At 46.0% G+C, this 22,846-nt stretch overlaps 1 protein-coding gene across 1 annotated transcript in view; it reads left to right on the plus strand.

Moving 5' to 3' along the window:
- The window catches only part of MORN5 (MORN repeat containing 5), a 246,329-nt gene that overhangs the window by 83,402 nt on the left and 140,081 nt on the right, over positions 1 to 22,846 (plus strand). Inside the window, exon 3 of the mRNA XM_069609651.1 lies at positions 18,094 to 18,205. Coding sequence (XP_069465752.1) covers positions 18,094 to 18,205 — 112 coding nt within the window. The remainder of the gene's footprint in view (positions 1 to 18,093; positions 18,206 to 22,846) is intronic.

Genomic DNA, 22,846 nt, shown 5'->3' on the forward strand with positions numbered 1-22,846 from the left:
TACCTCAGCAAGAGAGGAGGTGTAGGATTGCTGCCGCTGTACAGAGAAGGAACGCAGCTGTTGTTTTGGACACTGCAGGAAGGAATCTCTCTATCGGCAGTTCATCTGGCCGGAGAGGAAGAAACCGCAGTGGGTGTTCTAAGCAGGCAGAGCACAGTCTTCCATGACTGGGAACTAGCTCACACAGTCCTTCAAGAGATCTTCGCCCTTTGGGGACCCCCCATGTGGATCGGTTTGTGTCCAGTGTCAACAGGAAGTGAGACCAGTTCTGCTCAAGGGAATTTCCTCAGAGGAGCTCTAGGGGACGCGTTCGTAGTGGGCTGGGAGTTTCCGCTTCTGTACGCGTTTCCGTAAATCCCCGTCATTCCTCATGTTCTGAGGAGGCTGAGGAAGTTTCGGAAAAATCCATGAACCTGATTGTCCCGGACTGGGCCAGGAGGACGTGGTACCCGCAACTTCTGGAAATTTCCATCTGTCTTCTAATTCGTCTTCCACAAAGGGAGGATCTCCTCTCACAAGAGGGAGGTCACATTCTTCATCCAGAGATGAGGACCCTCAACCTTCATTCATGGTTTCTGAGAGGTTGAGGTACACATTTTGGGACCTTCCAGAAGATGTAATGGAGGTGTTGCTTTCAGCCAGAAGGTCAGCAACTAAATCTCTATAGCACTTCCGTAGGAACAAGTTCTGCAGCTGGTGTAGAGATATGGGAATTGACCAATTTTCTTGTGACACAGCCTTGGTTGTGTCTTTTCTTCTACACCTAAACCATCAGGGCCTGCAGGTTAATACGCCCAAGGGATATCTGGCAGCGCTGTCTATTTTCAAGCGCTCTCCAAAACATGGTTCCTTCTTCAAGGTTCCATTTGTCCTCCAATTTTTAAAAGGTTTGACCAATATTTTCCCTCCAATGCCTTTCGTTGTTCTGGTCTGTGATCTGAACCTGGTTTTAAGGTCTCTGATGGGTTACCCATTCAAACCATTACACTCTTGTCCACTTAGGATGTTACCATTAAAGACAGTATTCTTAACGGCCATTACCTCTGCTTGCAGAGTGAGCGAGCTTCAGGCCTTCTCTTCCAAACCACCATTTACCGTATTCCACAAAGACAAGTCAGTTTTGAGGGTTCTAAATTCTTCTCTACTTAAAATAGTTTCACAATTTCATTTAACACAGAAAATTGTCTTACCAGCTTTCTACCCTCCTCCTCATCCATCTTAGGAGGAAAAGAGGTTACTCGGACTTGACCGTTAAAGAGCCATAACTTTCTATATCAACAGGGTCTCTAAGATAAAACTGGACAACCAACTTTTTGTTGGTTATGCGGGCCACAGAATGGGACAAGCGGTTACAAATCAAACGCTGTCTCAGTGGATCACACAATGTATTTCCGAATGTTACAGCTAGGCAGGGAAAGAGATTCACAAAGGTCTAAGGGCTCACTCAATTAGGGGTGTAGCCACTTCTTCAGCCCTCCAGAGAGGGGTACCACTGCAAGACATGTGCAATGCTGCCACTTGGACTTCCGTGCACACATTTGCAAAGCACTACTGTTTAGATTCCCTTTCGGGCTGGGAATTCACATTTGGAGAAGCTGTGTTACACCGCAAAAATCAAAAATAAACTCTTCTTTCCCACCTCCTACAAAGCACTGCTCTGGGAGAATATCAAAGATGAGGAATATGTGGGTGGACACAATCCATTAGAAGAACAAATTACTTACCCCTGGCACTGTTTGTTCGATTGGATGTTCCTCCCACATATTCCTCATCGCCCTTCCCAACCATCCCCTCTTCCAAGAAGGAGTTTTCTTGATTTACAGTTTCCTCTCCATTAAGGCTGAAATACCTCTCATCGTCGAGACTGCTGTGCTGGCGAGAGGAAACACATGAACTGAGGCAAGGGGCACGTGCGTACCTTTTATACCAGCGTACAACGGCACACTCGAGGAAGACCAGGTTTTTTCTTAGCATGGAATCCAGCTTTTTGTTTTAAAATTCTCTCTTGTTTCATGTCTGTCTTCTTAGTGCCTGGATGCCTGAGGGCTTTGGCGCTTTATAAACACATGGATGGATGGATGGATGGATGGATGGATAGATAGATAATCTAAGACCCTCGAAGGACACAAGGTCGATGTCGACGACGCACGGCACTCTGTGCTGGAGAAAAATGTTTCCAAGTTGCAAGCAGGATATCGAAGTATAACAAAGATGAGGAATGAGTGGGAGGAACATTAAATCGAAAGAACATTACCATGGGTAAGTAATTTGTTCTTCTCTTCTTCAGCATGGGGTCTGGCATGGAATCACATTCTCATGAATATTCCCCGTTGTCAGGCTGGGAATCCTCAGTAAAAGAGAAAAGTTTCACTTTCACTTAAAATCTGTATTCCTCCTATAAACCAATCACTGTCCTCTGTGTCATGCTGCCCCCATCCAATGAAAGTCCTCTCCCTAATCCCCATCTCTGGTAGCCATGTTCAGATTTTTACCACACGCTTCAGGGTTGGGAGTCCTCGAGTTTGCTCTCCAAGTTATTTGTACATTTTATTCAATGGAAATTGTTCTATTTTTGTTTTAAAAGAAGCATGGGTGCTCTTTTTTTTATCTGCCAACAGCGGGGACCCATTGTTGGTGAATTTCTGCGCCCCTCAAGGGGGCGAAGATCCATCAAATATTATACAACGCCTCTTGGGCCTACTTCGTGCCTTTAGACCATAATGGAAGAGATGGAGCAAAGAGCCCTCTTCAGGCCCTGCACCAAATGCGGGCTACAGAAGGTGTTTGTGCATGACAAGCACCTGCAATGCCTCTACTGCCTGCACCTGGACCACATGGAAATAAAGTGCGAGATATGCCTCGGTTTCTCCAAGAAATTGACAAAGGACATGATGCCTCACCCAAGACCGGCCAGTCTGAGGAGCACTCTTCTAAGTCCTTTGAGGGTGCCTCATCCATGGGTGCCCAAGATAAGGCCAAGAGCCGCAAAGTCGAGTCCACTGGGTTTGCCACGGAAAGCGGGTCCCAAAGTGGATAGGGCATGATTAACATCACCTTCTGCCTCCATTACCAGCCGACCATCATGCTCCTCTTCAAAGTGAGAAGTTAGAGAAGCTGCTGACGGAGAAGGAGAAAGCCACGCAGCCCAAGCAGGCTCAACCGGCACAGGGGAATACCTCGTTGGCGGCAGGGTCGATGACTACTACTGCCACGGCAGCTACGGGTGCTGATCCTAGGAGGGTAGCTCCCATGGCTCAGAAAGTGTCCCTGCCCCCAAGGCGCAATAACACCGCAATGACTTTGGCAACATCTACAGGCACTCCAGAAGGGGTGAAACCGGCCGAGGCCACAATTCAAGACCCTAAGGTGGGAACAAAGGGGAGGGGCGAGGAGGCCCCGAAAGAGCCCTCCCAGGCTGTCACCCAGACCATGGTGGTCTCGTCCAAGGACGACAAAGACCAGTAGTCCTTGCGTACGGTCCACGAGGATGCTGAGGAGGAGGAGGAGGAGGAGGAGGAGGAGGACGACGACTGTGACGATGCTGCAGGGCCTAGTTTCCTGTTCTGCCTTCTCAGCCGAGGGACGTTTCCTTGAATATTCTTGGTGTCAGAGATCCAGATGAGAATGCTTCTGGTTCCGGTACCTGTGGACCCCACGTCACAATCAGCCTTCAGCGAAGAAGAGGAAGCGTCATCTGATGCCCCCATTTCAGCCTCCTTCACAACATTGGGCCCCTTCTCTCCCAGCAGACCCAGCCACGGGGACGGGGACGGATATGGCCACGACGATGGATGATGACGAAGGTGGGATCGTTCCACTCCATGATCACCAGGGCTTCTGAGCTATTGCAGCTGGTGCCCGAGGAAACCAAGAAGGAGGGCTTCTTGTATCAAAGGCGCACGGCCAAGAGGAAGGCGATCATGGCACTGCCTTTCCTGGATGATGTTTGGGAGGAGGGCATGGCCCTCATGAAGAACCCTTGCAAGGCTCCTGCAAAAAGGGATAGGCTGGAGAAGAAATATCGGGTTCCTGAGGTCGCAGCCATCGCTGGACTCTGTGGTGTTGGCGTCTGCGAGGAAACGGTCAGCTATCCTTTCCTCACTGTCTTCAGTCCCTCCAGACAGCGAGGGGAAGAGGATGGATGCCATGGGAAGATGGATACGGAGAAGGCCCGGTACCTGGGCACCCTCCAGCAGCACTGCTTGTCTTCTTTTCACTCCTACAGGGAAAAGTCAAGCAGGTCTTCAAAAGGGTTCTCCTCATCGTACCGACAGCCTTCCAGATCCTCAACTTAAGAAGCCTACAGAGGCCGTTCCGAGGCCTACAGTAGCGGAGGACAGTGTCACCGTCGCCTCTACCGACCTGGTCGTAAGGCCCCCACTCGTGAACCCCAGTGGGAGGCCGGCTGATGAGGTTCATCAGCGAGTGGAGAAAGATCACCACCAACAGATGGGTGCTGGACGCTCTCGCCCAAGGACACACACTGGCGTTCCAACGCATTTGTCTGCGGATCCCTCCAGTTCTCTGCAAGGAGCAGCACATCCCTCATCTTCTGGAAGACGTACATGCCATTCTGCAGAAAGGGGCGATAGAGCTGGTTCTCCAACGACTCCGGGGTTCCTGAGTATATTCCAAATACTTTCTAGTCAGAAAGAAGACGGGGGGGGGGCTGGAGGTCCAATATAGACCTACGATGTCTGAAAAAATACCTAAAGTCCAAAAGTTCAGGATGGTCACGTTGCAACACGTGCTCGGCCAACTGGAAAATTGACATTGTTGGACCTGGATGATGCCTATTTCCACGTTCCCATTCACAAAAAACATCGGAAAGTTTCTACGTTTCGTGGTACAGGGACAGCACTACCAGTTTAAGGCCCTACCTTTTGGCTTGAAGTCGGCCCTATGAGAAACCGGAAGGTGTCTCTCTAGCTAGTCCCTGGGGATCTGTCATCCAAGTGGCCAGAACATGGCCATCGCTATTGAATCCAGTTCCTGGGGGTGGGCCAGTGAGGGAGGATCACCTGGCTGAGGGGGGGGTCTTCGGGGAGTGGGACACTGACGGGCGAGATGCGGTATCCCCCTTGCTTTGACACCTTTTCCCCATTCTCTCAATTAGGACATTCAAAACCACTACCCTCCTTTTCCAACACAAACACATTTGCACAACACAAAGAACAACGGACTAACACCAGAGCCGTTTACCTGACATGTCCCAATACAAGGGTCAGGCAAAGTCCGGCAATTAACCTGAATCACACACACCTGACAGCCCTTTCCCTTCCCCACAGGGATAAAAGGTGGAGGCCGACAGCACAGTACGAGCACGGCAGACAGCACGAAGAGACGGCTAAGCAGGCGCATCAAGAGAAGGAGAAAGGCGTCGGGAGTCGAGAGGGTGGTGAAGAGAGAGTGACCTTGCACTTTTCATAGCAGACCCACAGATCCTTCGAGGAAGAAAGCCTAAGACCACGAACAAAAGTGTTTTGCAGCAGATGTCCACAGGGCAAACCTATGCCAATAAGCAGGAGCGAGGAAAGCTCCCGCAACCATGGTACCGGCCTTGACTCTGCTGAAGAAGAAAAGCCAAGCGGTTCATCACAGCCGGTGAGTCGAAGGGGAAATAATAAGAACCGGGCTGTGTTGAGTGAGAATTGCAAAGTAGCATGTTTTGAACCAAGTTCAATGAACTATGAAAGAATTGTAAAGAGTGTAAAGGGAAGACCAGCTGCAGAGGGAAACCGGCACCACGTGGGTGCTAACTCAAGAGACTCTGGTCAATCTCCATCTGAGCGAAACTACAAATACCAGAAGGACGTAGGTGGGCCAGCAAAATAAGTCAAAGTGGTCATAAAGAGGTACAAGCAAAATCCCTGTACAATCAAAAGACTTTGATATACCAGCAATGTGAATGATAGGTAATTGAATCCCGCAAGCAATAGTGAATGTAAAGATGGCAAGAGTGAACCCGATCAAGGGATGCTGACGGCAGGGGTGAAGTCATCACCCAAGTACAGAAAGTCAAGAAGGGTCAGCGGCCAACAGAGGGGGATCCAGGGGTGAGATCATCACCCTATGTAAACTGTGGATTACAATTGCTCAGGGGCAGTGCCCAGAACAGGGGGACCCAGGACGAACGATTATCTCCCTAAAGGAACTTTCATTTGGTTAAAGGAACTTTTGTTTTTGTTATTTGAACACCTCAGACCCCGAAGGCAAGAGACTTTCAAAGGAAACGAGACTTGGCCATCGAGGGTCCTGAGAGCTGCCATTGGAATTGTGGTCTCGTGCTGGAAAAGCCTGAGATTGTGCTCCAAGCTCCCAACTTACCCCATGCTCAAAACGTGGGGAAGGGAGACCCAGGCTACCACATCCTGACATATTATTTGAAAGCACTTCTTTCTTTTTCTGAAAACTATCCCACAACCTTTTTGTATTAGTTGTAAGGTTTGGCAATAGGTTTCTTAGTATAAGCCCTTTTGCTTGACACAACACCACTGGGACTGCCTTATTTTCATTCGATGATTGACGTGTGCTCCCATCTTAGATTTAGGTTTAGATTGGGCGTTTTCCAACCTGCATAAAGCTTTCATTGTTCAATAAACACCCTTGAAATGTGATCACTTGTGTCTGTCTTACTTGTTGCCACCATGAGTTCCTCACAGTCCCCAGAGTGTTCATGAAATGCCTGGCACCAGTGGCAGCCCATCTGCGTCTACAGGTTATACACGTATACCCATACCTGGATGACTGGCTGATTCACGCCCACTTGCGGGAGCTGGCCAACAGAAACAAAGGCACGACTGCCTGGCTACTGGCAGAACTGGGATTCTCTGTGAACTATCCCAAGTCCTGCTTAATGCCATCGCAAAACACGTTGTTCCTAGGTGCCAGATTTAGTAGTGTTTTGCCTGGCTTTGCCCTCGGAGGAGAGGCTAGCAGCCAATCAATGGAAGGTGCAACGTCTGTCTTCGACGAAGACGGCCATGCTGCGGGGCATCGAGTCATTACTGGGCATGATGTTGTCCTGCATTTATCTCGTCCATCTCTGTAGGTTGTAGATACAACCTCCTTCAGGAATTCCTGGATGCCCGCTAGATAAAAGTGTCCCGAAGCTTCACTGACAAGATCTCTCTCAACAAGTTGTTCCGTCAGGCAATAGGATGGTGGGGCATCTGTTCCGAAATTGCCCTAGGCACGTGGTTCCAAAACCCCCCATACCAGGAGACTGTCACCACAGATGCTCCCCTGGAGGGTTGGGGAGTGCACACCGGACATCTGCACCTCAGAGGCCTGTGGCTGCCAGTGGAGACAGATCTTCATATCAACATCCTGGAGCTACAGGCAGAGTTCCTCCCATCTGTAAAAGGCAAGGTAGTGAGGATCTTCACAGACAACAACAACACCACCACCATGTTTTACATCAGGAAGCAGGGGGAACTTTATCACTGGCGCTCTCCAAGCAAGCACAGGACTTGTGCTGCTGGGCCTTTGGACAGTGGATGTTCCTCTTCCCTCTCCACCTGGCGGGAGTCAAGAACACCATCACAGACACCCTCAGCAAGGAACTGTGCTCCTGCCACGAGTGGGAGCTTCGTCAGGATCAGGTGAACCGCTTATTTGTCAAGATCAGATGAGCCGCCTATTCGTCAAATGGGGCAGACCCCAGATCGATCTGTTTGTGACGGTGGCGAACTCCAAATGCCAAAGGTTGGCCAGCAGATTCCACCAGCCGAGGAGCCTGAGGGATATGTTCTCCTTCCCATGGGAAGGGTTGTTTCTGTACGTGTTTCGTCCATTCCCCCTCCTGCTACGAGTCATCAACACACTGAGACAGTGTCATTGCAAGATGATAGTCATCGCCTTGGCGTGGCCAAGGCAGATTTGGCATCCGGACCTTCTCAGCCTGTCAACATCGCATCCCATCAAGCTGCCAGTGGCTCTGGATCTTCTCACCTGAGTAGAAAGTACAATCCTTCATCACAACCCAGGATCGCTGAACCTAAGGGCTTGGATCCTGCAGCCTTAGTGTTTGGAGCGTATGAGGGAGTGTATGAGTGTTCAGCAGACTGCACGGAGGTCCTCGCCAAGGCAAGGGCGCCATCGACCCTGAAGTGCTACGGTCACAAGTGGAAGCGTTTTGCTACGTGGTGCTGGTCATAGAAGATTACCCCTCTGAGGGTCATGGCCCCACAGATCCTTCCGTACTTGCTATCCTTGGCCAAGGCCGGAATGGTGCACACCTCCATAAAGGTACATCTGGCAGCTATCTCCTGCTACAACAGGTCACCAGGAAGAATTTCACTTTGGCCCCACTGACTCATCAAGGAGTCTCTCAAAGGACTTTTCACATCTGTCCCGCCGATGAATGCTCTGGCCCGGCTTGGAAACTGAACGTGGTTCTCACAAGGCTCATGGGGGGGCCTCCCTTCGAGCCTTTGCATCAGGCCCCACTCAAGTTTCTCTCGTGGGAAACGGCTTTCCTTGTGGCCATCACCTCTGCCAGAAGGGTAGGTGAGATCCAGGCACTATCCTGCAAGCAACCGTACCTGACTTTCCACGTATCGAGGGTGGTGCTGCATACGCATGCTTCTTTCATGCCGAAGGTTCCGTCCGAATTCCGCCTCAACAAGCCTTTGGTGTTACCTGTTTTTTTCCAGAAACCTTTGTCACCAGCGGAAAAGGGCTTCGCACTCACTGGACGTTGCTTGTACCCTGAAGTTCTACGTGACACGCACAAAGAGTTTTCAGAGGATTTCACAACTGTTTGTGAACTTTGGTCCTGTGAACCATGGGAAGACCTTGTCTAAGGCTTCCATTTCAAAGTAGCTCTCCAGCTGCATCCATCACGCTCTGTTATCGGTTGCCGAACCGACCACTGCCCGGCTGTCTGAGAGCCCACTCCACCAGAGCGATCGCTGTGACGATGGCGTTCCTGTCTGGTGTGCCACTGCTGGACATTTGTAGGGCTGCTACATGGAAGTTCACAAACCTTCATGAAGTTCTACTGCGTCGACAGCGATTCCAGGGAGGAGTCCGGAGTTATCCAAGTAGTGCTACGCGACCTGTTCAGGTGAGCCTATTCCAGAGGTATTTTGTATTTTTTGCGTTTGTGCATTTATATAGCGCTCATGATGGACCAACCGTATAGTGGCACAGCTGGAAAAGTATATTCAGACGTAGCAAATCTTCTATCTCCCCTTGATGTACAAGCTGAAGGGGGAATAGACAGACACAGGCAGTCGCTGGATTGTAAGCATCTCGATGGTAGATAGCATTGAATCTTGTCTCTCAAATATGCTGGAGCCAGTCCATTCAAGCAGTTAAAGATAAGGCAAGCCACCTTAAATCTGATGTGCTCTTCCACTGCTAACCAGTGCAAGGCACGACGAGAAGGGGAGACATGGGCTGTTTTGTCCAGCCTGAAGATCATTCTGATTACCTCTTTTTGAAGCCTCTGTACTTGTTTAGACGTGATGCCCATCAGATGGCTGTTAAAATAATCCTGATGTGCATTTGTTAAGGAACCTAGCACAAAGGCATGATCATTATTAGGAATGTAAGGGAGTATGTGCTGTAAAAGTCCTAGAGAGTAATATACTGCCTGAACCTTGGCTCCAACCTGGCCTTCGCTGCCAAGGTTATCCTGCCACACACAACCCAGGTTCTTAACCTTGGAAACAAACCTAAGATTGGTTCCTAGGAGGGTCGGTATAGGCAGTTCCTTAGCAGAGTTAAGTAAATGTCTTGGTCCGAACAGAATGAGCTTGGTCTTAACTGCATTCAATTGGATCTGATTGTCAGGTAAGAGTTAATTGCTCCTGTTGAGCCTTGCCACCTCCCGTGGTTGTGTAATGTTGTACTGCTATGCACTTGTTATCCTTGATCATGTGAATCTATGCCAGATCCCATGCTGGAGAAGGTTTAAGTTACTTACCTGTAACTAGTGTCCTCCAGCATGGGTATGGTATGGATTCACATGCAAACCCTCCCTCCAAACCCTCTGCGGCTTACGGAGAGGACTGCCATTGGATGGGGGCAGTATGACCCAGAGGACAGTGATTGGGTTAGAGGAGAAATACAGTTTTAAGTGAAAGTGAACTGTTTTTTTCTTTTTCCGAGGATTCCCAGCCTGACAACAGGGGCATATTCAAGAGCATGTGAATCCATGCCAGACCCATGCGGGAGAACAATAATTACAGGGAAGTAAGTTATCCCTTGTCATGCACCCACCCTCTGAAACTCGATCCCGTTTTCAGTTTGGAATGCCCCCACAATGCTCCAATTTCGCAAATGTCTCAAAACATGGCTCTTTCAACATCACCTGACCACGGACTAATTCCAGGGATGCACAGACCGATGTACAAACCTCAAAGTACTGCGCTACTTTTAAAATATGGCAGCCCAAATGCTGGCTGCCCACACTCTGCTGCTCTCGAGCTAGGTCCATGCTTTAAACAATAAAATAAATAAATAAAATAAAAAAATATTGTTGACAAAGTGTCTGCAATTCATTGTACTTAAATAAATAAATAAATAAATAAACTGTTATCAATACTACAGACTGAAACGGAGGACCTCTTCTTGGTAGCACCTTAATATTATCATGTAATCCCCTTGATGAAAAACTGCACTGTGTAAAATATTTCCATGGAATATTGCAGGGCTTTCAGAGCAAGCTACAGAGCTTATCAAGGTATTGTGGGCTCCATCCACAATCCGGAGCTATGATTCCGCTTGGCAAGCCTGGGTCAGATGGTGCAGGGGGAGGAGTGTTTCTCCCGTTTGAGCTCCTATAGAACATATACTAAATTTCCTAGCATCATTGATAGCTAGTGGGAAAGCTTTCAGGACAGTAGGCACATAGACGGAAATCCAGTGGGTGAACATCCAGCAGTGACTAGACTCCTTAAGGGAGTAAAACTTACTAAACCGCCTTTACCTAGATATTCAACGCTTTGGGACATTACCAAAGTTTTACAATTGTTCGAACAGTGGCCTCGGAACGACCTACTATCGAACAGGCAACTGTCAGGGAAGCTAGCCACATTACTCTGTTTGATTTCCTGCAGGAGAGTATCAGACGTGAAAGCCTTAGAGATTGACAGGAAAATATTTTATCCAGAAGGCATAGCGTTTAACCTGGCGCAGTGTACCAAGACAAATTCTTAGGTGATTAACTACCCCTATTTCCCAGACAACAGCAAGCTCTGCGTAGCGCGATGCATTAAGTGTTACGAAGCAGCAACAGCAGCGGTCAGACCCCATAATGTCACTCAGCTTCTCATTGCGCGAAGAAAGCTTTATAGAGCCGTAGCCCCAGCTACCATTGAACGATGGGTAAAAGAAATTATGGAGCTAGCAGGCATAGACATCTCTGTTTTCGGAGCTCGTTCGACCAGGGGATCCATGGCTTCGTGAGGTTTCGCAGCTGAAGTTCCGCTGCAAGAGATCTTGAAGGCAGCAGACTGGTCTAGTGATTCAGTTTTCAGAACCTTCTATTTTAAGCCACTAGCGAACATTGCATCTGCAGTGATTGAAAGCTTTGAACAAGCATAATGATCGCCTCCGGTCTTGTCATAGAATGAAGATTGCCAAAGCGCATAGCGCAGGAAGTCTTGATTCTATTAAAGACACGCAGGCGATCATAATCCCTCCCTGAGGGAATGTCGCTTATAAGCATTTGGCAGCTATGATATTAATGTGATGTTTTTCATTTGAGAATAGGCAGAAAATTCCCCACCCTAACATATCTATTTTGTTTTTTCATAGAGCTGAAAAACTCAAGAGAGTGATGCAATGTTATAGCCGAGAGAGGTAACCCTCGCTACTTAAAGGCAGGAATGAAGATACCAGTTGTTAAGAGAAAGACTGTTAATGCGAGTTCAGGCAGAGCAACAGAAAAGAAGAGGAAATCACCTAGTCAGAGGAGGACTTATACTATGGAAGGGAGTCCTATTGGTGGTTCACACTGTGGCTGGGACTACAGGATACCTGAAACCTCATGGGACATGTAGTAGAGACATGGCTTAGTCTGGTTTAAATGATCCATGTTGGATAAAGTTTTGAGTTTGTTTTACTTCTATTGAAAAAAAAGAAATGAACATGATTTGAAGAGCTGTGTTTTAAGCAGTATTAAAGAAGTTAAGCATAATGATCGCCTCCGGTCTTGTCATAGAATTACACCTTTTGTGACTAAGCCAGTCAAGGTAATATGGCAGTCTAAACGTATATAGGGTTCCTGGTATGATATTGAGTATTGGAAAGCTAAATAGAGATTATTGGTAGCTTTCAACAACTGTATGGTGTATGATGGCGACACAAATGATACATTATATTCAGATAACAAAACGGTACTGTGAAAGGACAAAAAAGACCTGGTGGTTTGAAAATGGGGTGCGCTTAAACAGGCATCATCTCTGAAAGACCGTATTTTGTTATGGCATTTGATCATGTAGTATATGGTCATGAATTAGAATGAATCTTAAAACCTTGAAATGATGATCCCTAAAGAGGAATAGTTTGATCACTTCAGCAAATTGTATTATTCAGAATTTGAAGGATCTTTCGGTGTAGGGCTTGAAGAGGCCCTGCCCAGAGCCTAGTACTACTTTATTTCTGACAGAAAATGAGGAAAAGGCTGTCATGGCTCAAAAAAGGCAAGAGTAATAGGAGCAGATAACCCCCAAATTGATCTTTGTATGGACAAACCACAGCTATGGATAGCCTTCTTAACACTCCTTTATAATCAAATCAATATTTCTGGACAGGTCCTGCCAACCTTGGCCCAGGCAGAAGTAGTACCCATGCACAAAAAAGGAAATGGATTCTCCCCATGCAACTTTAGACCAATATCTCTTTTCGATGGTCTCTCAAAGGTGTATGGTAAAGTTTTACTGATATTCTTGAAATACCACAACTACAAGGAAACAATAAGTGCTGTATTTGGCTTTTATTGATTTGGAAACATATTTTGACATTGTCAATCATACCATTCTATGGAGAGTGCTAACCTAGATATGGGTCCTACTTAATATTTTATTAGCTGTCAAGAGATTGTACCCCGATAATATGGCATTTGTGAGATGTGGCAAAACTACAAATGCATTTCGCATCAGATCCCGTGTCGATGAATCCTAGAATCCTGTATCTGTACTATTTATACTGTTCATTAATGACCTATCGAAAAGAATTTCAAATCTTGAATCTGGAACTCAATCAAAAAAAAAAACGCCCACCCTGTTTTTCCAGATGAAGACATTGTAGTATCAAAAACATTATCTGCTAAAATTCGAATACTGTTTGCAGTTTTTTTTTTATGTAGAAAGAAACTTAGTAGTTAGTTCAAGTAATGGTTATGGTTATGGTTATGTTATGGTTTGCCACATGACACATTGCTAATTAGCCAATGTTATCTATTAATTGTGATATACTGAATCAAGTGCATTTTCTTGATCATCTTTGCATTAGATTTCATAGGGACTGCTCATGTCCTCCCCAAAAGTCCCCAATTCAAACATCAAAAAGAAAGAATAATCCTTACGTACATATTAGTGACCCAGACAGAGTATAATTTAGTCCATGTGCCCATGTTCTAAGATCTGGTCATCGTTTGTATTGGTTTATGTGTCTTTTATGTTCCTGGATTGATACTTCCCAGGCAAAGCAGAGGTTATATTTGGTCCAAATTATAGTTTGTCTGGGTCATTAATATGTTCTACTATGTAAAATGAAGTACCAGTGTTTATATACTAAAAACAGGATTTATGCATTTTCCTCCACATTTGACTGTTGTTTCCATGTATTCCACAAGTGTGTACCACGCCATTGTTTGTTCACTGTCCTGTAAAAAATGTATTATATATTGGTTGATAGGAGTGAAAGAATCTTTTGCTACCTTCAAGATTATGCTTTTTTGTCACTATGTATAGAAACATGTGGGAATAAGTAACATATTTTTGAAAGTCTGAAAAAATGAAATAACAATGAAATAAAGATAATGGAGGAGATGGGCAAATAAATTCCCACCCCATATTCAAATGTATGAAAGAAAAGGATTATTCTTTCTTTTTGGTGTTTGAATTGGGAATTTAGTGAGGCATTTATTGTGAACTCCTACTAGAAATGAAGTGCAGAGTGTATGCATAAACAATTGGACGGTTAGGGTACCTGGCTGGTATAATATGTTTATATTTGTAGACAGACCACAAAGTAACTGATCTTTGAGCATTCCTTAAAACTTGAATGTGTTAGTAGTATTTACAAAAGCGCAGATTTTTGAAACCATGTAAGGAAGCTCTGTTGGACATCTTAAGACCATGTGGGGGCTGCTTCTAGAAATTATTTAATCATGTGCAGGATTTATAGGAAATATTGAATTTTGATCTGGTAAGCGGGACCATAGTGGTAACAGACCAATTGATAGATGCAATTAAAAATGAACTTGATTTGCATCTAGTTGAAATGCAGATTTCCTGAACAGAAAGCCAAAGTAGACATGTGAAAGTATCTGAGTTTTAAGGCTACACTTCATATTGAACCCTTTTTAGCCTGTATTTGGCCTATAGGCGAAGGAGCACTTTATTATAAATACAGTTCAATGTTCTTCTTGTAGCAGAATTAACAAAGAGCTGGTGAGCTGGACCTGCTAACTGTTTTCATTTGTGTCTGTATCAAAAAGAATCTTTAACATAATTTGTATTCCTCTGTCCAACGTTCAGAGAAATTTGGAAACATTGGTTTATGTGGCACTAAAACGGCAGGCCAATACCGCCCAAGTTTATGCCCCCGGGGCCCATAGTAACAGGCCCGAGCATAGCGAGGGTCTTAACAAAGGCACCGGGGGCATTACCGCAGGTGGTATTTGTCCGCCTTCGAGGGGCTAATTGCCATTAGTATTCCGGGGTCTGCAGGCTCGGGAAACTAGTTTTCCCGAGTTTTCAGCTCCAGAACACTAATGGATGACAAAATCTTTTCAAGCGGCATTTCTTTTGCCATTTGAAAAGGTTTTGTCGCAGTACGCATTAATTCTAGGAACACTAGAATGCGCGTACTGCTTCATTACTGCGGAGCAACATGGTGCCATTTTGGGCCAACTTGCTCCGTATTAATGAATGGGAGAAAAATAAAAAGGCCACCTTGGAAAAGGGAGACGTGGCTATGCGTAGTCCCTTCTCCCTTTCCAAGGTCGCCTTGAAAAAAAAAAGTGTACCCGGCACGGAATGCACGGAAGTGCGTCCATGGTATTACACTGTGGTAAGGCTCGGAAACGAGCCACTCCACTTGCAGTGTATCCCGTGGATTCGCCATGCCGGGTACTAATACTTATTAGCAGCTCCCAGTGGAGGACAATAAGAGTCTTGATTTTATGTAAGCCAATTTCAGTTCAGTCTGCTGTATTTGCAGTATCTTTTCTATATAAACCTTGGTTTCACGTTCCGAAAACTATTTTACTTAGATTTTTTAAATTTTAAACGATTGGATTTTGAATGTATTTGTAAGGTCTGTAGGGGAGGATTGGTCCAAAAGACCCCCCTTGCCTACATCCCCTCCCCAGGTGAGGGCCATGGCTCATCAAGCGTCCCCTCTTTACCACCAGGGCCCAGGTGGTGGATGGCTCACCTGCTGAAGGCATTGCCCAAACATATTGAATTTAGCCAGGCCTCAGGAACCATTTTGTCTAATAAAGATGGTGTGAGCTCGGCGCACTGCAGCGCGGCCCCCACCTTTAGAGAGTTTCAATTATCCCTGTGGCCACAGCTCCCTGGCAGATCCGCTGTGAGCCCGTTCCCACGGACAAGACGGACATGAGCTAGTGTAAGATACCAACACTGTAACATTTCACCTTCCGCAGTGTATCACTGCTCCCAACATGACCCGGCCAGCAGAGCCTGGGTGGAAAAAAGAACTGTAAAATGGCCCTCGGATAAAAGCAAAAGTTCCCAAATACTAATGCCAAAACTACCTGAGATGGGCGCATTTTCTCCACAAACCTCTTTGATTAGAAAACCTGTAAAACATATAGATATGACAGAATGCATGTTCACATGGCATTAGCAATGAAGCACCCACACCACTGCAGTTATGTACAAATAGTAGAAGCGTCCCTGGGGGTTATTTGCTATGCGTATCATTGAAAGGTTTACACCCCACGGTCCCGCGCCATAACCAAACTAATGCTGCTAGAGTGCAAAGAAAGACAAATGCAACCATACTGAGGGCTTGTGTGAAGGACGTGCGAGAATGGACCCTTCATGTGTGTATGTCCAAGCCCCTTATGTGCCACTACCGTCACGTACGGTGGCGAGTCGTTTTCTATGTGCTCCACCAACCTCACTACTACCTCACGTACTGTAAATGTATATGCATATACTAAAATGTTGTAGTTGTTAAAACATAGTGTACAAATAATGTGCTCGGACTGGCTATATTTGAGAGGCATTTAGCAAAGTTAAAATGTAAGCTTTGGAATGATTCAATGAGTATTGTATAGTATTCGAATGTTTATGATGCTTTCACCTAAAATTGGCAACACACGAGGAAGATACCTTTGTGAATATGTGCAAGGCCATTCCCCCTCCCTCCCTGAGAAGCCTGCCAGACGAGAGAGCAGAGGCCCGCGCCGCACATCTCCACCTCCCCCAACTAGGCTGGAGCCGCTTCAAAGATTTGTAGCTCCCTCTGCAGCACCCAAGGCCATGACCCGCCACCTGCATTATTTACAGCCCAGCAGTAAACCTCCGCCTGAATACACAACTCCAGAGGCGCCCTCCTCTACACCCCACAACCCACCGGATCACCTTAGGTTAAATGGCCCCTGTAAAATTAGGTCACCCAATATTATGGCAACATTACAGCAACACATTCATAACGACTTCTAACAAGACAGGAGGACATGTACCGCCTGTCCCATGCCCTGAGACCCAGCCCCACGACCTATGGTACCCGGTCAACAGGACACTGGTAACCATGTACTGATGAATCGCCATCAAACCCCTCTCAAGGTGCATTCCTCCTGTGTTGCATTAACCTGTAGTATAACCTATTGGGAGATTTACTAAAAGGAATAATATTGCAAATGACTGAATGACTGTGGTGTGCATGGCCTAGGGCAAAGAAGTCAGGAAAAGACATTCATCTCTGACACTGGCCATAGTGGCACAACAACACCGCCCGGATGGACCCAGCTGACCCGCCAGGCCCAGCCCAACCCACGAGGTTGACCAGTGACGTCCTCCAGCCAAGACCACCCACATCACAGCAACACCTATAGCTAGTCGTCGCCACCCAATCCCATTGAACTTGTGCCCCCTATAGTGTGTAGGTTTTGATGACGTTTTTTGTGAATATATACGCCTGTCTTTGCTATTGTCAGGCAGAGCGCTCTTGGAGTTTGCAGAGTTCTTTGCATGCCCTATTCTGATTGATAAACTCCCATTTACGCTCACCCGCACTTTGTCTTGGCCTTATTCCCACTCTGGGAGAGTCTATCACTGTCTCTCATTGCGGGGAGGATCGTGCTGGTTGGGGACGCTTGCCTTCAGGTCTAATGTTATATTTATCAAAGTCATAATTCTAGAATTTAAAACGGGCTCCTTTGTATCTTTAATAACACACTGAATGTTAATATTGCTTCAAATTGACTGTTTTGTATATGCTTTTATGGTCTGGCTCCTGAAATACATTATCGATTGATTGCTTGAATTGTGAGAAACACATTTTTTAAATTTTATATCTTATTGCTTTTTCTTTGCATTTTTTCCAAGTTCTTGATACTTTTGTAAATGTATAATTAATGACAGAATGTGAATCTGTCATCCCTAAACCGCTAACAAGGCTAATGAGTTCTGCCACCTGCGAGCCGTATGAGGGAGGCAAGTTTGAAAGGACACAGGGTGAATAAGTGATCATTGAATAATTAATCACATCTTTGTAATAGATCAAATCGCCGCTTACCGAAAGAATGTCACTGGATATGAAGTTGTAAACTTAGCTATAACTGATAAACCTATATTGTATTTGTTTTATGCAAGGTAACATTTGCTAGTGACAGGGCCTCCTATTATACTCCAAATTATTTTCCACCTTGCTTTTCAGGGGACATATACCTTCTCAGATGGTCTTGAATTCAAAGAGGACAAATGGCTTTACTGTGATGGATATGATAGAAGATTCTATACAGAAATGTGTAGGGGCCTGAAACCTGCAGGTACGTTAAATCCTAACAGGTATATATGGAAATGTCTGTGTTCCATGGTTGGACCGCTGCTCAAGAACTCCCCTGCTACCGGCCTCCCCTATGCCTCTGTGCCCACCCCATAAGCCTGAAACCCCTGCTTCACCTGGCCCTCTTTTCTAATCAATTCCACTCACTCCCAGGCTTTCCCCCAAAACTGCTTGTGTCGGCCGATAAAGTGAAAACGGCCTTGTCGCCTTTGCTCATTTCTATGGCGGCCATCTTTATTTGGGCTGTATTTCCTTGCATGAGGTGATGCTTGGTGAGCATAGCTAATGTAACGAATGTTTAATGGCAATAATGTTATGTTTACAGGGCTAGGCATCACCAGAATTGTAATGGCCCATCTTCGTTGGTAATGCCCTTGTTTCACTGGGACCATTACCTCTATTGGCGGGTAGTTACCAGCCAGTATGGCTTATCTTTGCAGACACCAGTACCCAAGTATTTCACAGATTTAAATCATTAGATCTTACCAGGAAAGTCATGTCCTATTTATTCTTCAAAACGGGCCCCTGCGCACACTCCTATAGATTATTTTGAAACATTATTGGCTATAAAAAGGACCACACAATTTTACTAGAAGAAGCTGCTAACGAGAATCGTAATTTCAAGTCCTGTAAACCCAATGCTTTCTTTTTGCTGTTATGTTTCATATCGTGAGCCCTTGTTTAGCTGATGCCAGAAGATGAATCGAATTCTTCCACTGCCCTTTCCTTGTCTTTGCCCCTTGCAATTTCTACATCTGCTTCTTTTTTCCACCCATCCTTGATTCTTCCCCTTTTTCGAATAGTGATGAAAGCAGTTGCCAAGAAAAGCTCCTTGTGATAATTATGACTAAAAAGGTACTCCGGGTGTAATTTATCAGATCTTGGGAAAAGTGGAAATTAGATATTTGTATTATCATACACACGGCCTACCCAAACACAGCTACGAAAACTACAGCTTGTTCAGAAAAAGGCAGTAGACTATGCCTGGCTGTCAAAGTTTTCAGATGGTCGCTAAAAGGCAAGGCCGGCTCGGAGAGGGTTAACACAACGTGGCGCTGTGCCTTGACATAATTATCAGCAGCCTTTTTGGCTTTATGTGCTTATTTAATGGCCAGTCGCCCCTTGCCCTGTACATGTGTAGCTTACTAACCAGCATGTCATGCTGCACGTTACCTTTGATCTTCAAACATTTCCGTGCTACTCCACTTTCTGATACATCTTTTCGATCCTTACACCTTCCTGCTCTTCCTCGCCATGCTCCCTGCCCTTGTCATACCTTACTTTCCTGTGGGTTATGCAAACACTGGCTGGGGTGGCCTGATTCTTCTGCATACACTGGCTGGCATTCTCCATTCCTCTGCATACAGCAGCTGGAATTTTCTAGTTCTGCTTGTCCCAACTCATGGCTTCTTAATTCCACCGTTGCTTCTGTCTGTGTCTTTCTGCTGCACTACTTTCCACTATCTATGCCCAGTAGAGCGATGCACTCTTCTACGTTGTCTGATATTCTACTTTGCCAACCATCAGTTAGTTGCCTGCTGTCTGAGTGTGTCTAGCAGGTAATCCAGAGTCTCAGTAGAGTGCTGAGAAACCAGAACAGATGGGAGAGAGAGGGAGTTATTCCCTGCCATTTCTGATTGTGCTTCCTATTTATCTATTGCTACTGATGGGTGGTGACCTGTCTTCCCGAAGAGGGGTTTCCTCAGGGCAGACTGCTATACTCTTCTGCAGCCATTATGAACAGTGTTGTGCCCTGTGTGCTGTCGGGCTGCATTATAATTGGGTCACTTTCATAATTTCATTGGATCATGTGCACCTGAGTAAGTGACTCCTTTCCAACTAGGCATAAGGGAATTTAATCGCATCTTACAGACCTTAGAATCAGTTTGTTGGCTCCCAGTAAAAATCATATATGAATTCAAGGTGTTGTGCACCATGGCACCCATGCAAGAAACGCCAGTTCAAGCTTTCCTTCTCCAGTGTCGAGTTTAAATTCCAACAAGCCAAACATGGAATCAAATCCATAAAAGAATAAAGCTAAGGGCTTTGGAATTCCTGCTATCCACTACTAGAAGTCCAACAGAAGAGCATCACCACCAGGAACGCCTTGAAGGTGGTTTGTTCAAATAAATCTATAGACATACAGCAGGCCTCCCCTTGGCCACCTCTCCAAACAGCCCTCTACTGAAGCAATGAGAAAATAAAGAGAGCCTTTGGTGAAGTGTGCTACATAGAACCAAATACTGATGAAGAAATAGAATGTAGGACGCCCTCTCACAGAGCCTCTCCATTTCCAGTCCCAGCCCCTGATCGGGGATTTCATCCCTAGATTTGGCAGGCTTTCTAGTCAGGAACTATCTTTGCATGTGTTAGATTGGCCTCCTTTAATTCGGCCCTATCTACTATTAAAGCAATGGGTGCTGGATCCCCAAGCACGGCCTGTACATGAATAAAATAAATAAACTACAGTGACATTAAGCCTGATGGTAACAATACATCTGTGTAGATTTCTTAGAGCTGACCCATTGAGTGTTACCAAATGAGTTACCAAACTGCCAGGTCTATGAAAGGAGCAGACTTAAACCATGACAATACTTTGTGGTGCAACTCTTATCTCTGTTGTTAGGTGCTTGATACACTATTCGGACCCTCAGGAAGAATCGGTTTGCTCCTATATAACCCCATCTATGCATATTCAAAGCCTCTGTGATAACCTCTGTATGTGCAGGGCTGGGATGGTGGTATTGCTGGAGAGACATGTTAGTAGGCACTGTTAATATGCCAGAAAGGCCTTGTCGCTGCCTGTGATGAAAAGGACACTCAGGATTGCTTGTTCTCAAAAGTCTGTAAGGTCAAGACCAGTTCCAATATGTCAAGTACCTCTGCTGGATTTGGACAAGATCCAGCCGAGGAGACAGAACGCTGAGGGGGTTAGTAGGAAAAACCAGTAGGATGTCCATTGCAGAAAAGAGTGCCAATCATGAAACCCCCCCCCCGTGGACAAATGAGTACCAACTGCAGCCAAGAAACGGGTCTGTGCACAACCCAACGGTGGCAAACCATTGGACCTTCTGGTGCTGACCACCAAGTGGACCAGCATGCACGGGAATGCAGCAATCCATCCTGGCCTCTGGAGAGTTCTCTGCCACTGCCCCTCAACCCCCAGTGGACTCCAGTGGGGAGTTGGAACTTCCGTCCCCACCCACACAGGAGTAGCACCCAAGATAGCAGGAAGCTGAGTCAGGACTGACGTCACGGGAGAATCATCAGCTGCTTCCCTGAAAACGAACAGACTACAACACTAGGTAACCCACATGCAGTGCTAATATTGTCTTTCAGGCAAAGGGAATAGTAAACATCTGAATGAGACTAATGATGCCCGCCCTTGCATCCTCTGACTCTTAAAGGGAGATGGGATGGGGTGAGAAGGAGCACTGTTGCCTGTCCCAATATTGCACCAAAGTCATGGATCCTATTGGTGTTTGCGTGGCCGATTGCCACGAGCTCTATGAAAATGGGTAGCTGAGGAGGATCTGTGATGGACTTAATCATTGCAGACCTCTCATGAAAGCTGTTGCACTCTATGAAAATGAGTGCATGGTTTGCAGCAAAGTCACAATGCCATTCAAGGCACGAGAGGAATCGCAGAGCTTTCTTTGGTGCATAACACTATATTTCGGCGAGGTCGTGTTTGCATCTTCATCTGCATGAACTCCAAAATACTTTTTGGAAATTAAAGTTAAATTCGATAAAGCTGCCAGCTATTATTTTGTGATGCCTATGCAGGGTCTGAAAGGTTTTCATCGACTATAATGAAACGACTTTGATAGGTACTGTAATATTCATCCGACAGTTTTAAAAACCATTGAAATTAATTGGAAAACATTTTTGTTGAAAGGATGTTGTAGTTGAAATGTGAAACCTAAAAACCACTGAAATTCAAAAGCTTTGGTTAGCAGCACTTCCTTGGCTGACCACTGCTATACCATACACATCTCATGAAATTACAGATCAATCACATCATTGATGACATCAAGTATGACATCACCATCGACACCATCAAAGATGGCATTATGGTCCCACACCATGAATACGTGACAAAGAGCTTACCTTACACCTCGCTCCATGCAGAATATCCATACCCAGAGCCGATGATCCAAATGTTCATGTCATGCTATGAGCTCTGCATAGGGGGGCCTGTGGTTTTGGATTTGTTACTGGTCCTTACAAGTGAATCACTAAATAACATTTGCACATTGGGAGCTTGAGGGGGCAGGGTCACTGAATACTGGAGCCAGGACGGTTAATTAAAACCCAATCCAAGAAGGTTGATTCACTGAGAATCCGAGACCGGAGTACTCACTGAGAAGCCAAAGCGGCTGGTAGGCTCTTGGTCGATCCGAGCCGGAGACTAGCTCCAAAATAACCATACCACCGCAGGTTGAGGGTGCAACTATGGTAACTGCGAAGTGTAAATCGCCTTGAGAGAGATGAGGAGTAAGTCAACGGTCATCTGGACAATGAGCGCTGTAGCCCAGGAGGGCCAACGTTTGCCACCGACCACAGAAGGGGCTCTGGCCACTCTGAACAACTCTGGAACTGTGAGTGACTTTGTGTGAGCCAC

Source organism: Ambystoma mexicanum, chromosome 8 (genome assembly GCF_040938575.1).
Source record: "Ambystoma mexicanum isolate Mex_15411 chromosome 8, UKY_AmexF1_1, whole genome shotgun sequence".
Lineage (NCBI taxonomy): Eukaryota > Metazoa > Chordata > Amphibia > Caudata > Ambystomatidae > Ambystoma > Ambystoma mexicanum.